The sequence below is a fragment of the Xyrauchen texanus genome, chromosome 23 (assembly GCF_025860055.1).
Source record: "Xyrauchen texanus isolate HMW12.3.18 chromosome 23, RBS_HiC_50CHRs, whole genome shotgun sequence".
Lineage (NCBI taxonomy): Eukaryota > Metazoa > Chordata > Actinopteri > Cypriniformes > Catostomidae > Xyrauchen > Xyrauchen texanus.
In genome coordinates, this window is record NC_068298.1 from 34,246,194 (window position 1) to 34,259,330 (window position 13,137).

General features: G+C 38.6%; 1 protein-coding gene across 2 annotated transcripts in view; it reads right to left on the reverse strand.

Annotated features, from left to right (window-relative positions):
- Positions 1-13,137, reverse strand: part of LOC127663299 (nuclear factor NF-kappa-B p105 subunit-like) — a 42,747-nt gene that overhangs the window by 4,661 nt on the left and 24,949 nt on the right. For both annotated transcript variants that reach the window (XM_052154817.1, XM_052154818.1), the window contains exons 10-23: positions 10,544-10,635; positions 9,845-9,983; positions 8,782-8,922; positions 8,513-8,608; positions 8,148-8,321; positions 7,578-7,719; positions 7,284-7,398; positions 5,884-6,085; positions 5,617-5,786; positions 5,393-5,495; positions 4,902-5,038; positions 2,644-2,704; positions 2,350-2,516; positions 1,353-1,479 (exon numbers count right to left, since the gene is read on the reverse strand). In XM_052154817.1, coding sequence (XP_052010777.1) covers positions 1,353-1,479; positions 2,350-2,516; positions 2,644-2,704; positions 4,902-5,038; positions 5,393-5,495; positions 5,617-5,786; positions 5,884-6,085; positions 7,284-7,398; positions 7,578-7,719; positions 8,148-8,321; positions 8,513-8,608; positions 8,782-8,922; positions 9,845-9,983; positions 10,544-10,635 — 1,866 coding nt within the window. The remainder of the gene's footprint in view (positions 1-1,352; positions 1,480-2,349; positions 2,517-2,643; positions 2,705-4,901; positions 5,039-5,392; positions 5,496-5,616; positions 5,787-5,883; positions 6,086-7,283; positions 7,399-7,577; positions 7,720-8,147; positions 8,322-8,512; positions 8,609-8,781; positions 8,923-9,844; positions 9,984-10,543; positions 10,636-13,137) is intronic.

Genomic DNA, 13,137 nt, shown 5'->3' on the forward strand with positions numbered 1-13,137 from the left:
GTGGCAATAGATAATGATAAAGGACACCAATGTTCAACGTTAAAAAAACAAACATTTATAAAAAAAAAATTTCTCTCCCATTTTCTCCCCTATTTGTAATGCCCTAAGTCCTTGTGGTGGCGTAGTGAATCAATCCAGGTAGCGGAGGATGAATCTCAGTTGCCTCCGCGTCTGAGTCCGTCAATCCGTGCATCTTATCACGTGGCTTGTTGAGCACGTTACCATGGAGACGCGTAGCACGTGTGGAGGCTTCGCGCAATTCTCCGCGGCATCCACGCACAACTCACCACGCGCCCTACTGAGAGCGAACCACGAGGAGGTTACCCCCTGTGACTCTACCCACCCTAGAAACCGGGCAAATTTGGTTGCTTTGGAGACCAGACTGGAGTCACTCAGCACGCCCTGGATTCGAACTTGTGACTCCAGGGGTGGTAGTCAGCGTCAATACTCACTGAGATACACAGGCCCCCCAAACATTTATTATTAATAATATTTGGAATAAACAATGCTTCCGCTTAGTAATAGTTCATTTGCCTAACTGTATATGGTTGCCAAGCAAGCCACAATTTTCCACATTAACATCCACTTTTTCCTGAACGTGAAAGTGTTCCACAATTCTTAACGAACACCTGTTTACGTTTTCCGGTCTCTGGTGTTATCACTCGCATCAGTGTAAGTTCTTAGTGGATAATGTGATGTTTAGTGTTTTAAATTTAAATTACAAGCCAACAACTGATGTAAAACAACAAAAATGACACTTAAAATTATTGTTGTTCTCTGATAGTAATGGCCATATTGGCGTTTTTAGGATGTTGTTTAAAGCTAAACAGTTTGAAACTTTGAAATTCAAGTTAAACAGTTTGAAACGGGTCTCGAGACCCTAGCATTTGGAGTTGCGCTCCGTCCGGCTGTGTTTGAACGCAAGAACACGTTCTCATCTTGTGCTGTCTTCTGTCGGAAAGTGTGGTTTGTTGCCTGTACAGCTGGAGTTGTGCTTAATGCCCACTGCTGAAAACATGAAAGTGCTACTTCCAGCTTGAATTGGTCCAATGGTAGAAACGTTTCTATTATATGGTCTGATGGCATGATAAATTGCATTTTTGAACACATATTTAATTAATCACACTGAATTAACATGTTAAATCGACAGCCCTGTTTGGAAATATCCATTTTTAAATATAATTTTACTTATAACACTCTTATTCAAATCAGCATACAGTAAACTTACTAAAGGGAAAGTCCCCAGTCCTCTTAATGGTTCATGGACCTCCCAGATCTTAACCACTAGGCCACATCACCCTCCAGAAATGAACATGTCAGCATACCAAATAACATGAATCACTTTGAATTACCTGCGAGTTGAGGTGTGGTGTGGATGGCTTCTGCCTCTTTACACACAGCCTGCAGTAAACTGACAGCACTGCTGTTCCCAACACGCTTCAGTCCCTCGACCAGATCACACACAGTTCCTCCAGAAACCTGCAGAAAATACAGATCAACAACATCTGAAACCAGAGCAACTACACAATGTACTGTAAGTGTGCTTTATGAAAAGGTGTGCAGCTTGCTGCTACAGCTAAAATGAGAAGACAGAAATAGATGATATTCTAATAAAAATGTGCATATATGTTCAGTTTCAAGTAGAGGTCCACCGATAGGGGATTTTTCCAATGCTGATAACTAAGGTGGTGGAAAATGCTGACAACCGATTAACTGGCTGATAGTTTTTAAAATCGGTTTGTTAAAAAATGAATATTGTCAATAATGAAAGATTTCAATACAGAAAATCCCTATGATTGTTAACCACAAAAAAAAAAAGAAAACCTATCAGAAACAATCGGCATAGATTTTTGCAAATAACCGATCGTTCCAAAAAGCAACTATCGGCACAGAATAATCGGTAAAACCGATATATCGGTCTGCATAACTAATGATTAAATGATTAATAATACCATTTTTTTTTTTTTCTTTTTTATTAAAATAAATTCCATACTGGCAATAATCAGGAAACACTGGCAGCATAATGTACACATTGCAGCTACAATTGCTGGACAATTATAAGTCTCTGGATGCTAATGCTAGTTTGGTCAAAAGTAACATAGGTTATTGCCATGTGTGCGTGGCTTATAAAATCATCTATTTGGTATTTCTGTTTAAAATATGGTTAAAAACTATGAACTGTAGATAATTAACACTATAATAAGGATAAAAAATGAGAATGATTGCTGTTGTGATTGCAGACTAATAACAGCTAAATAAGCAGATTTATCATTTCATACAACTCTACAGTGTCCATGCAATCCAAGTCAAAAGTGAGTTGTAATGTAAAAAGGATGGGAGTTTGTTTACCTCGTAGCTGTCCAGCAGCTTTCCAGCAGGGCAGGAGCTGAGTTTGAAAGCACTGGTCAAAATGCCAAGCCCCAGAGCATGAGCCAGACGCTCCCAGCCTCCCGTCTGCTCCTCCAGAGACTGACAGAGATCCTGCTTCATCTCGGAGCTCAAGCTCTGCATGTCACCTGCCATCACAAACCAAATCCACATATACTGTAGTGTCAGCATATGTCAGTATGTATTCAACACACATCAAACCCTTTTTTGTATAAAATGTTTTAACAAAGTGAACTCAGTGCAGTCAGTTCATACCTTGTGGAGGAACTACAACAGTGGTGGGTTGATACTCTTGTCCATTAAGAATATCATAAACCTGACAGCACAGAACAGAGATCATGTGTTACATTCAGAACCAAACTTTGAATACCCTGAACACTGGACATTTTTGATGTCTCCCTTATCTGACGCAACCAACTGACCCTTCACTAAGCTCCTCGCCCCTTGGCTACTGTTGCTCGCTATGACAAGCCTTGCAGGACTTCCCATAGGAATGAATGGGAGATTGCAAAAAAAAATGGGAGATTGGAGTTTTTGGCAAAATATTTTCATTAACTGAATGGATATTATTCTTGTGTGGGCTGGAATGAAGAGTGACATTTCAAAGCATTTTATCTGATGTTTATTTTTGTAAAATAAATTACACCGAAATGTGATTTAAACACCTGGAATTTTAATCGAGACAAATGATTATCACAGTCAACTGAAAAGAGAAAAGTGTAATTTTGTAGTGATTATAACATAAGTGTATGTGAACAGTAGAGGTAACCGGTATATCGGTTTTACTGATTAATCGGTGCCGATATATGGTTTTTGGAACTATCGATTATCAGAAAAAAATCTTTCTGATAGTAGCAAAGTTTTTGGTTATTGAGATTTAATTTTTTTTATCATTTTATGAACTGATTTTAAAAGCTATAAACCAATGAATTGGTTATCAACATTTTCCACCACCTTAGTTATCGGTATTTGAAAAATTCACTATCGGCCGAACTCTAGTGAACAGAACATCCCATAATGTGTCTCTAACATACTCAATATGATGTTGTGAACTTTCTTCACTATTGCCTGTAAATGACCTGAATCAATATATAAATTAATTATGATTCAAACATTAGCTGTTGACCTCAAAACAAATGTAGGGATCCTTGCTAATGTTGAACATGTTCCTTTTCTAATGAGGACTGACACATGATTTATTCCATAGCATGTTCTTCTCAATATTTATTTAAAGAAAAACATAAAAAATGTAATACTGTGTGTATCCTCTCTCTACATTGTGTCACTATTATACTGTAAGTAAACAGCAGGTTTTTTATTAGTATTTTTTGTTGTTTTTACATATTTCTGGAATTTTTTGGTAAAATTCCACTTAAAACTACACAAACACACACACGAATTCCATACACACAATAAAAAAGCAAAACTTGTCTAATGAAAATGGAGGATGGCAACATTTGGTCAGTAAGCGTTAATTCAGGTCATGAAGTCTCTATTAACGATCTAATGTGGTGAATCAGCTGTGTTAGATTAGAGAGACGTGTAATGTGTTACGTTAGGGTACTCCAGGACCAAGATTGAGAAACAGTGGCTGTGTCTCATTTGGAAGGATGCGTGCTAGGGAGGACGTGTCCTTTGAAGGCTTAAGTATACCGAGTTTCCTTCTTTAAACAAGCCTCGTTTAAATGAGATGACAAAGGCGTAGGACAAACAGAAACGGAACATAACATGGTTGCTATGACAGCACGCCAGTCTTTAACAAGTGCAAGGGAACAAAGTCCCTTTGGAAAGTAACTTATGAGGTAAATTTTAGGAGAATTATAATGATGTAGAGAGAAAAGAAAATAGATTTTACAGGTGTACTTTTAGTGTAATACATTATTTTAAATATATATTAATATAAGAGCACATATTATATACTCTGCACCCATCTACTGAGGTACTTCAACTTGGGAATTAACATTCCTTGCGTTTGAACATCATATTTACGGGCAAATTGGCATCATTTAGTTTTTTAGACATTTCCATTGAAGCAAAGAATTGTGGGTTGAGAGCGCCCATGAAGAATACACCTCAGGCATCCTCCGAATTCCCGTGAAAGAATGTCGCATTTGAAGGATGCATTCAAAGTGTCCTACTCGCTTTTATGAAACGAGACAGCCTCGATGACGTATGCGGCCGACAAATGTGACCTCCGGAGGACGCAACCTTTCAAACGAGGCACAGCCAGTATTATATATATAAAATAACAGTTCTCCAAATATGTGGTCCTATGAGAATAATAAAAAGGAAAATTACAGATCAGCACTGGAAAATAAAACATAAATACAGGCTGATGAAATGCTGGGGATACATGACTGCAATATTATATGTTAGTTCTGGGAAACACATTAACCCCCCCGCAGAACTAAAATTGATTTGGAATAAAAAATTATCTTAAGTTAAATATCCCCAATGAGTTCTGATCTATCTCAACTCCCTCAGAACTACAGTGTGATGGATATCAAACCCACCTCTGGGGAAGTTGCCATGTTCATTGGGGTCATCCCAGGGATATAGCCTTCATCCTCCTCCTCATCCTCACATGTAGCACACCACTCATCGTCTTTGAAGAACAGTGGCTCAAAGTTCTCTTTGTGAGGATCTGCTCCTAAAAGCAGAGAAAAGTACGAGATGTTCAAAGCTCTGGCATCATTTGTTTACAGATGCAACTTCAAATTCAAACACATCAAGAGAAACGCATCGCTTGAATATAATCACAGACGTATCAATTATAATTTGAAAATGGTGAAACGTCTTCAATAAATGGACAACGTGGTCCAGTTCCTTTTGACTAAATTCTACCAGACACAATCACAGAACATTGATGACAACAGGAGACGAGACACTTTATTTGAAGAAGACAGATAATTCTTATTATAGACAAACTTGTCATGTTAGTCATAAATATTTTAATGGCAGGTGATGTGTATCTGCAACATGCAACTGTAATTCACATACACACCTGCAGCGATGAGGAGTGCGCTAAGTTTGGTTGAGCCCCGTCCTGCAGCAATGTGCAGAGATGTGGAACCGTTATATGTGATACTGTCTACATTTGCGTTACCCTGCATAGACAAAAGGTCACACACACACCATTGTTTGCTGTTGTAAATATCTAAAACTGTACATCTCTGACACATATAGTAGGAATCAATTCACTGTAGTAATTGAGGATTTGAATGGTACCTCGAGTAGAAGGCATCCAGCTAGGGAAAGGTTGTCCAGCTCTGTGGCCAGGTGAAGTGCAGTGCGGCCACATGTGAGCTCCTGAAGTTCCACATCTGCCCCGCTCTCCAGCAGTGCCCTTACACAACTCAAACTGTTCGCCTGCACAGCCATGTGGAGTGGACAGAGCCCTAAACATACACAACATATAAACACACGCACACATCTGAGCATATATGACAGAGACCAAAACTGTTTATCTAATTCATGCGTTATAGTGCAGTGTACCTGCTGTGTTGTGGACACTAGTTAACCGCGTCACTGATTTGTGCTTTAGCAGCAACCGTAGCACGCTGCTTTCTTTCTGCTGAGCCGCAAGGTGAAGTACTGTGTTTCCATGGCGATCTGTGAGCGTGATGTCCGCTTCGGCCTCCAACAAGGCATACACTGCCTCTTTCTGCTGCGTTACCACCGCTAGGTGCAACGGAGTCTGTGACGGATAAATCACAAGATGTCGTCAGACACTAAACATATATTGACTAGAGTTTGTTGGTGTGCCCAATTAGATCTGTGCTTGCAACCAAAATGTTGCAGGTTTGAACCTCACAATGTTTTTTGTGAGCTATCATCATTGTGCCCTTGAACATTCAATGCAGGTTGTTCCATTAGCACAGTCCATATCACTTAATTTGCAGAAAACAAATAGCACTGGTTGTGTGCCAATAAATATTGATTTTTTTTAATTCTATTGGAGTGGTTCTCAACTGGTTCTGCTTTACATTAGAGATCGAGTGGTGATGAATGAAAACAGCCATAAAAATTGTTTATCATACAAAAAAATAAACAAAATGTCCAGAAAATCACATTGAAATTAGTAATATTACCATAAACTGCATAGGCCTAATAATATGCATGTGAATCCATATTTGGTGTTCATGGGTTTCAATAAATCAAAAAAAAATGTTTTCTTAATTAATATTTTTGTCTTGTTTTCCAGTATAAATGTCTAAATATAGACATAGTATAGTAATATGTCATATTGCTTCAGATGACATGGGTTAAACCACTGGAATCATATGGATTACTATTATGCTGCCTTTATGTGCTTTTTGGTGCTTAAATCTCTGGCCACCATTCTCTTACATTGTATGGACCTACAGAGCTGAAATATTCATCTAAAAATCTTTGTGTTCTGCAGAAGAAAGAATGTCAAACACATCTGGGATGGCATGAGGGTGAGTAAATGATGAGAGAATTTTAATTTGTGGGTGAACTATCCCGTTTAAGTTAGATTTTTCTGTAAACATGAAAATATATTATGCCATTTTGCCTGTCAAGTAAATGTATCTTGTTATCAGAATATTTAAGACAAAAAGGAATTAAGAAAATTATTATACGAGCATGTCATGCAACCTGTCCATGTTGACATCTGTCTAATTTGATTGGCTTCAACTAGTGACAGATGAATTTGTGCAAAAATATCATTGAGTTTGATTGGATGAAAAGGCTTTGATGTCAACAACAAAAAATGTAGGATGCACTTTCTCCAGTCTTTTTAAATTTGCTAAGTATATTTTACTTCGTTATCCTCATACTCAATATGCACAGTTACATGGTTAGTTGCATTTAACTACTGCATTCAGCACTGTTTTTCCCCAACGTTTCCCCGATGTGTGTTTGTGGTATACCTGGTAGAGATCATTCCTCATGTTCAGAACATCCTCTCCGGGAAGAGCAGCAACGACTTGGGCTAAAGTTCGTACTGCATCTGTCTGACTGTGGATCACTCCCAGATGCAAACCCCTAAAATCAGACACAAACCCTTTAAGATGAGACTTAGAAACAAACTCAATTCTTAAAGTGTCGATCTTTGGGGAAATATAATTTTCCTGTTGACAGATTTTTTTCTTCATATAAAAGTGGGAAGTTCATGAAAATAGAGCTTCTACTACAGAAATGTGAGGTGGCTTTTTCTGACTTACGTGTCTCCGTTCTCATCCTGAGTGGTCATGAGGGGGCGCTGTGGAGCTAGAAGTGTTCTAGCATCACCACTTACTGCGTATTGATAGAGAGCTTGAGCATGTTTTTCAGCTAGCGCAGCCAGATGGGGTTCAAAAACACACCCTGAAAAATTTAGGGAGGAATATCTACAATAAGCTTCTTTATAGCATGCCTGGGTTTGAGTCTGGTTTGTCAAGAGTTAAAACATTTTACAACATTTCACATGCTTAAAGCTTTAGTAAGACATTTTCAAGAATGTTTACACAGCTTTTTCCTATACAATAAAAGCCGCAATGACAAGGGGCTTTCAAGCTCCAAAATGGACATAAAAGCACCTAACATTTTCTAAAGCAGTCCATATGTCTTCTGAAGCCTGCAATGTAAGTCTTTATTCACTGATAATCTTCCACTCCGCTCTCAAATCTCATTTGCATATTTACATATTTAAACTTGACGCATGCACTGCGTTTACACCTGGTATTTAGATGTTTCTAGGGTGATCTGATCAGATGTAGTTATGTGAGGCATAGTATGAGTCCAAGTATGCTTACTTGTGGCATCTGAATACACATCTTCCGTAGATTCTGTGTCTTCACTCGCTACCCTCCCATCAACAGTTTCTGGCGGGGCACAGATTCGCACCACACTACCTGCTGCTGGATCATCGTCTGTATCACTGTCTTCATCACTATCTTCATCACTGTCTTCCACAGGGTCTTGAGGTGCTATAAATGGAAAGAGTCCCACACTCACTGGCGCAGCCAACCATCATCTTCTCTCAAATTACATTGAAAGTTCGAATTTTGGAACTGGAAGCTTTTTCAGAGTTTTGTTTTGTTTTAAATAAAACTTGTAATCGAGTGTACAGTCAAAGCCACGGAGTTAAGGGCAGGTTGATTGACAGTTTGGAACTTACCATGCTTGATGGTGGTCCCACCTCCTCCCATTCCCGCAGAGAAGTTGTATCCAGACCCGTAATTGTTATAGGTTTGATAGCCCTGGAAGTAATGTCCTAGAAGACAAAACCACAAAATAGTTTGACCTAAAAATGCATCCACAACAAAACACGTTTTAGCCATGAGCTTTTATGTTTCAAAGCTTCATTGAGTCATAACCGTGCATGGTGGGAGTATAGGCTTTCAATCAAAGAATTGGTTTATTAAGTGGAATGCCATGTTTATGTACCTCCTCCTCCACTGGAACCACCCCCTGTTGTGGACCCGCCTCCTCCTCCTCTGAACATGCCTCCAGTTCCACCTCCCGCTCCACTGTAGTCCGGAAAGTTGGGCAAGGTCTTCTGTCTCTTTCTCTGGACTTCTTCTTTATCTAAACACAATTTTTTGAAAAGAGATTCAGTGGAACAGCCTATTTCCTAATTCTGTCATAAGGCAAAATCTGTTGTCTAAAAGAAAAATTTTAGAATCTTTGCGGAAGAAAAATCCTAAAAACAGACGTTGAGATGTTGCGTAGCCTGCCATGAGTTTTATCCAAATTATGGGGTGGTTTTGTAAAATGTTAAGTGATAGTTCACCTAAAAATGAAAATTCTCTCGTTATTTACTCACCCTTATGCCATCCCAGATGTGTGACTTTCTTTCTTCTGCTGCACACAATCATTTTAAGAAGAATATCTCAGCTCTGTAGGTCCATACAATGCAAATGAATAGTGACTAGAACTTTGAAGCTCCAAAAAAGCACATAAAGTCAGCATAAAAGTAATCCATACGACTCCAGTGGTTTAATCCATGTCTTCAGAAGTAATATAAGTGTTGGTGAGAAACAGGTCATTTTATTTTTTATAATTATAAATGTCCACTTTCACTTTAAAATTCTTCTTTTGTTTTTGGTGATTTTCATTTTTCGTTCATATCACCACCTACTGGGCAGGGAGGAGAATGTATAGTAAAAAAGGACCTAAATATTGATTTGTTTCTCACCCACACCTATCAGATCACTTCTGAAGTTATGAATTTAACCACTGTAGTCATATGGATTACTCTTTTGCCGCTTTTATGTGATTTTGGAACTTTAAAGTTTTGATCACATTCACTTGCATTTAAATGCACTCTTTTAAATATCTTTCTTTGTATTCTGCAGAAGACAGAAAATCATACACATCTGGGATGGCATGAGGTTGAGTAAATTATGAGAATTCTAATTTTTGGCTGAACCATTCCTTTAACAAGCTACAATCGTAAAGTACAGCAAAAATCATACACTGGCTTTGGGGAGCTGGGAAAGGATTGTACCTATTATCTGTGGATGGTAGGTGAATGGCTTAGGTTCACTCGTTTCGTTGTCCGATTTCCGCTTCAGCTGCACAAATACAGAGATGGGCTTCTGAAGGTTCTGGTCCCGATATTTGGGCGTCTTGAAAACGATGGCAAACTAAGGGATGGAATTGAGAGGTGTAAAACACATATATTTTATTAATCATAATAATAACACCATAAAATCACTGTTATATAAAGTCAACATGAAACTGCATTCTGAAAGTCAAGTTCACCCTCAAATGCATCTTGACATTTCCCAATGGTAACTGCCATTAAATTAAGAGTTTAGAAAGGTCACATTATGTAAAACTGTAGCCTAAATTGTTATAAATGGTCATAACTATATACTAAACAAAAATACTACACAAAGCAGTACTATTTTTGGTAACATACAACGTGACACAACATTTCTTTTTATTAATTATTAAAACATCATTAGTTACAACTATTCTCTTTTTCTTTTGGCATGACCCTGTAGATTCAGTAGTAAGAGTATTTTAATACAGTGTTGTGTCTGCATCAGTGGAAAACTGCAGACATTCTAGAACAGTTACAGTTAATGGAACTGAATGTTATGAAGATAATTCAGATAAAAAATTTGCCGGACCCAAAATGAGTGACAAAGTGGGGTTAGAGTACAGCAGTGTGTCGAGACATGAAGCTGTTTTTGCTGACCTGTCTGTGAACGTCTGTGGGGGAAAAATCCCCATACGCTTCCCAGGTCAAACCTGAATCATCGTCTTCATAAAAACGCACCTGGATGTCATCTGTCACAATAACAAAAATGAAAGGAAAATTAGAAAATGACATTACAGAGAGCCAACAGGGAAAGAGGAAACTTCTGTTGCCAAACATACAGTACATACTGTGAAATTTGAATATCATGGTAATCAGTATGCAGCACACGTTACTCCCATAAAAGCAACATTTTACCATAAAAGCAACATTTTATCATACAGCAGAACTAACTTATTTTAGCAAAGCACCTAACATGCACAACAATGACACATGGTCAGAAAGCAATTTTTTTTTTAAAGATTAATTTACTATGACCACTACTGACCGAAATAATGACGCCAGTAGAGTAAATATAATGATATTGCTCTGATATGGATTGTCATCTTTATTGAAAACACTCAACAGCTCGTGTATAGTTTTTGTGAATGCTTCAGTGGAGAAATAGGCATTTGGGTAGAACATATATTTCAGGTTCAACCTGACTTATTCTAGAGTTTTTAAATGTTTCATTGAGAGAAGAGAAGGGAAGAGAGGAGATAAGAGAACAAAAGAGACAAGACAAGAAGAGAAGAAACGAGAACAGAAAAAATCAGAGAAGAGGCGAGATGAGAAGAGCATAAACTGTAAAAAAAAGATGGACGACACCCCTTCGCGTTTTCCATTGGCGAGAACTGAATCCGCCAGTGTCCCTATATGGCCCCTCCCTCACTCTCGCTGAATCAATCGCAAGCACACGCCCCTGCACTTTTGACAGTGTGAAATAATGAATTATAGCAATTTAGATATTAAATTTAAAGCTCCAATCTCCTCAGTCCTCCGAAGGTCCCGAAAAGTCAGTTGGTGCTTCAGTGACTACTTCGCTCAGAGAACCTGTCAATCACAGCTGTCAATCATGATGTCACTGCACCATTTTTATAGCATCAAATAACGAATTAAAACAAACTTATTTTAAAACAAACACTTGAAATTACATCAACGTGATTGAAACTACAGTAAATGACAGAAACTATCTTTGGAAAAAAGATATGTGAAGTGTAATTGAATTGTTTAGTTGGTCTCACGTCCCGTTGAATAACATGGGGAGGCGGGGTTTATGACCTATGCTAGGACCAGTCACCGGGAGGCGATCGAGACGTTTTGGCTTGTGCGGCACACTTGGGGAAGAGTCAAGACAAGAAAAGGCAAGAAAAAAACAGACGAGAAGAGACGATAAAAGAAGACATGAGGCAACATTTTTTTAAATGTGAAGGGACAAGATGAGAAGTGGAGAGATGAGAAGAGGTGAGATGAGACAAGAAGAAAAGAAATGTGAAGAGGTGAGAACAGATGAGATGAGGAGGCGAGACGAGATTAGATGAGGAGCAGAAATGAGAAGAAGTAAGAGGAGACAACACAAGAGAAGAGATTAGGAGAACAGGCAAGAAAAGCAAAAAAGAAACAAGATCAGACAAGAAGAGATGATAAGAGGGGTGGTGAGATGAAAAGAGCCAAGAAGATATGAAAAAACAAGGGAAGAGGTGAGGTGAGAAAAGAAAGAAGAGATAAGAAAAGAAGAAACAGAGGTGAAATGAGAAGAGACAAGATTTGACGAGATGAGAAAGAAGAGAAGAGGTGACAACAGCACCGAAAAAGCAAGAAAAGGGAACAGGCGCAATGAGATGAAAGGGGACAAGAAGAAATGGGAAGTCTAGAGAATATGGGAGATGAGATGAGACAAGAAAGGAAGAGATGAGAAGAACCGTGAAGAAGCGAGAGGAGAAAACAAGAGAAGAGGTGAGGCAGAAATCCAGAGAAAAAGCACGATGAAAAGAAAAGAAATGAGAAGAGACAAGTCTAAAGAAGAGAAGCGGCAGGAGGAGATCAGACAAGAAGAGGCAAGACGAGACGTGAAGAGATGAGAAAAGAGGGGAAGAGCTGAGATAAAAACAGACAAGAAGAAATGAGAAGAGACAAGAAAAAAAGAGATTAGAAAAACATGAAGAGTCAAGAAGAGATTACAAGAGAAGAGGCGAAGCGAGACAAGAAGAAACCAGGCGGGAAATGCAGAGAAAAGCAAAATGAGACAAGAAGATAAGAAATGAGAAGAGATGAGGTGAGATGATATGAAAAGAGATAAGAAGAAATGTGAAGACAAGAATGAGGATGTGGAGAAATATATAAAAAAATAGAATGCAGAGTAGGTTTGATAACTGATGTACAGCATACTTTCTCTTGCTCTCTCCTTCCCCCTAATTTGCATATGAGATGGGGAATTCCCTACAACTGGAAATCTGCAGTAAAAACTTCCTTTATGAGAGGAACGGCACATCCAGAATTTAACACAGAAAATGGCTTATCATTTGCAGGTTAAAGGCTAAAATTTGAAACATGACAAGTATCAGACTGTAAAAAAAGATGGACGACGCCCCTTCGCTCTTTTCCATTGGCGAGAACTGAAGCCGTCATTGTCCCGATATGGCGCAGACATCTTGGGACTTGAGTCTGCGCAGTTGCGATTTCGGGACCAGACCTGCGCAGTAGTGAGCAGGAAG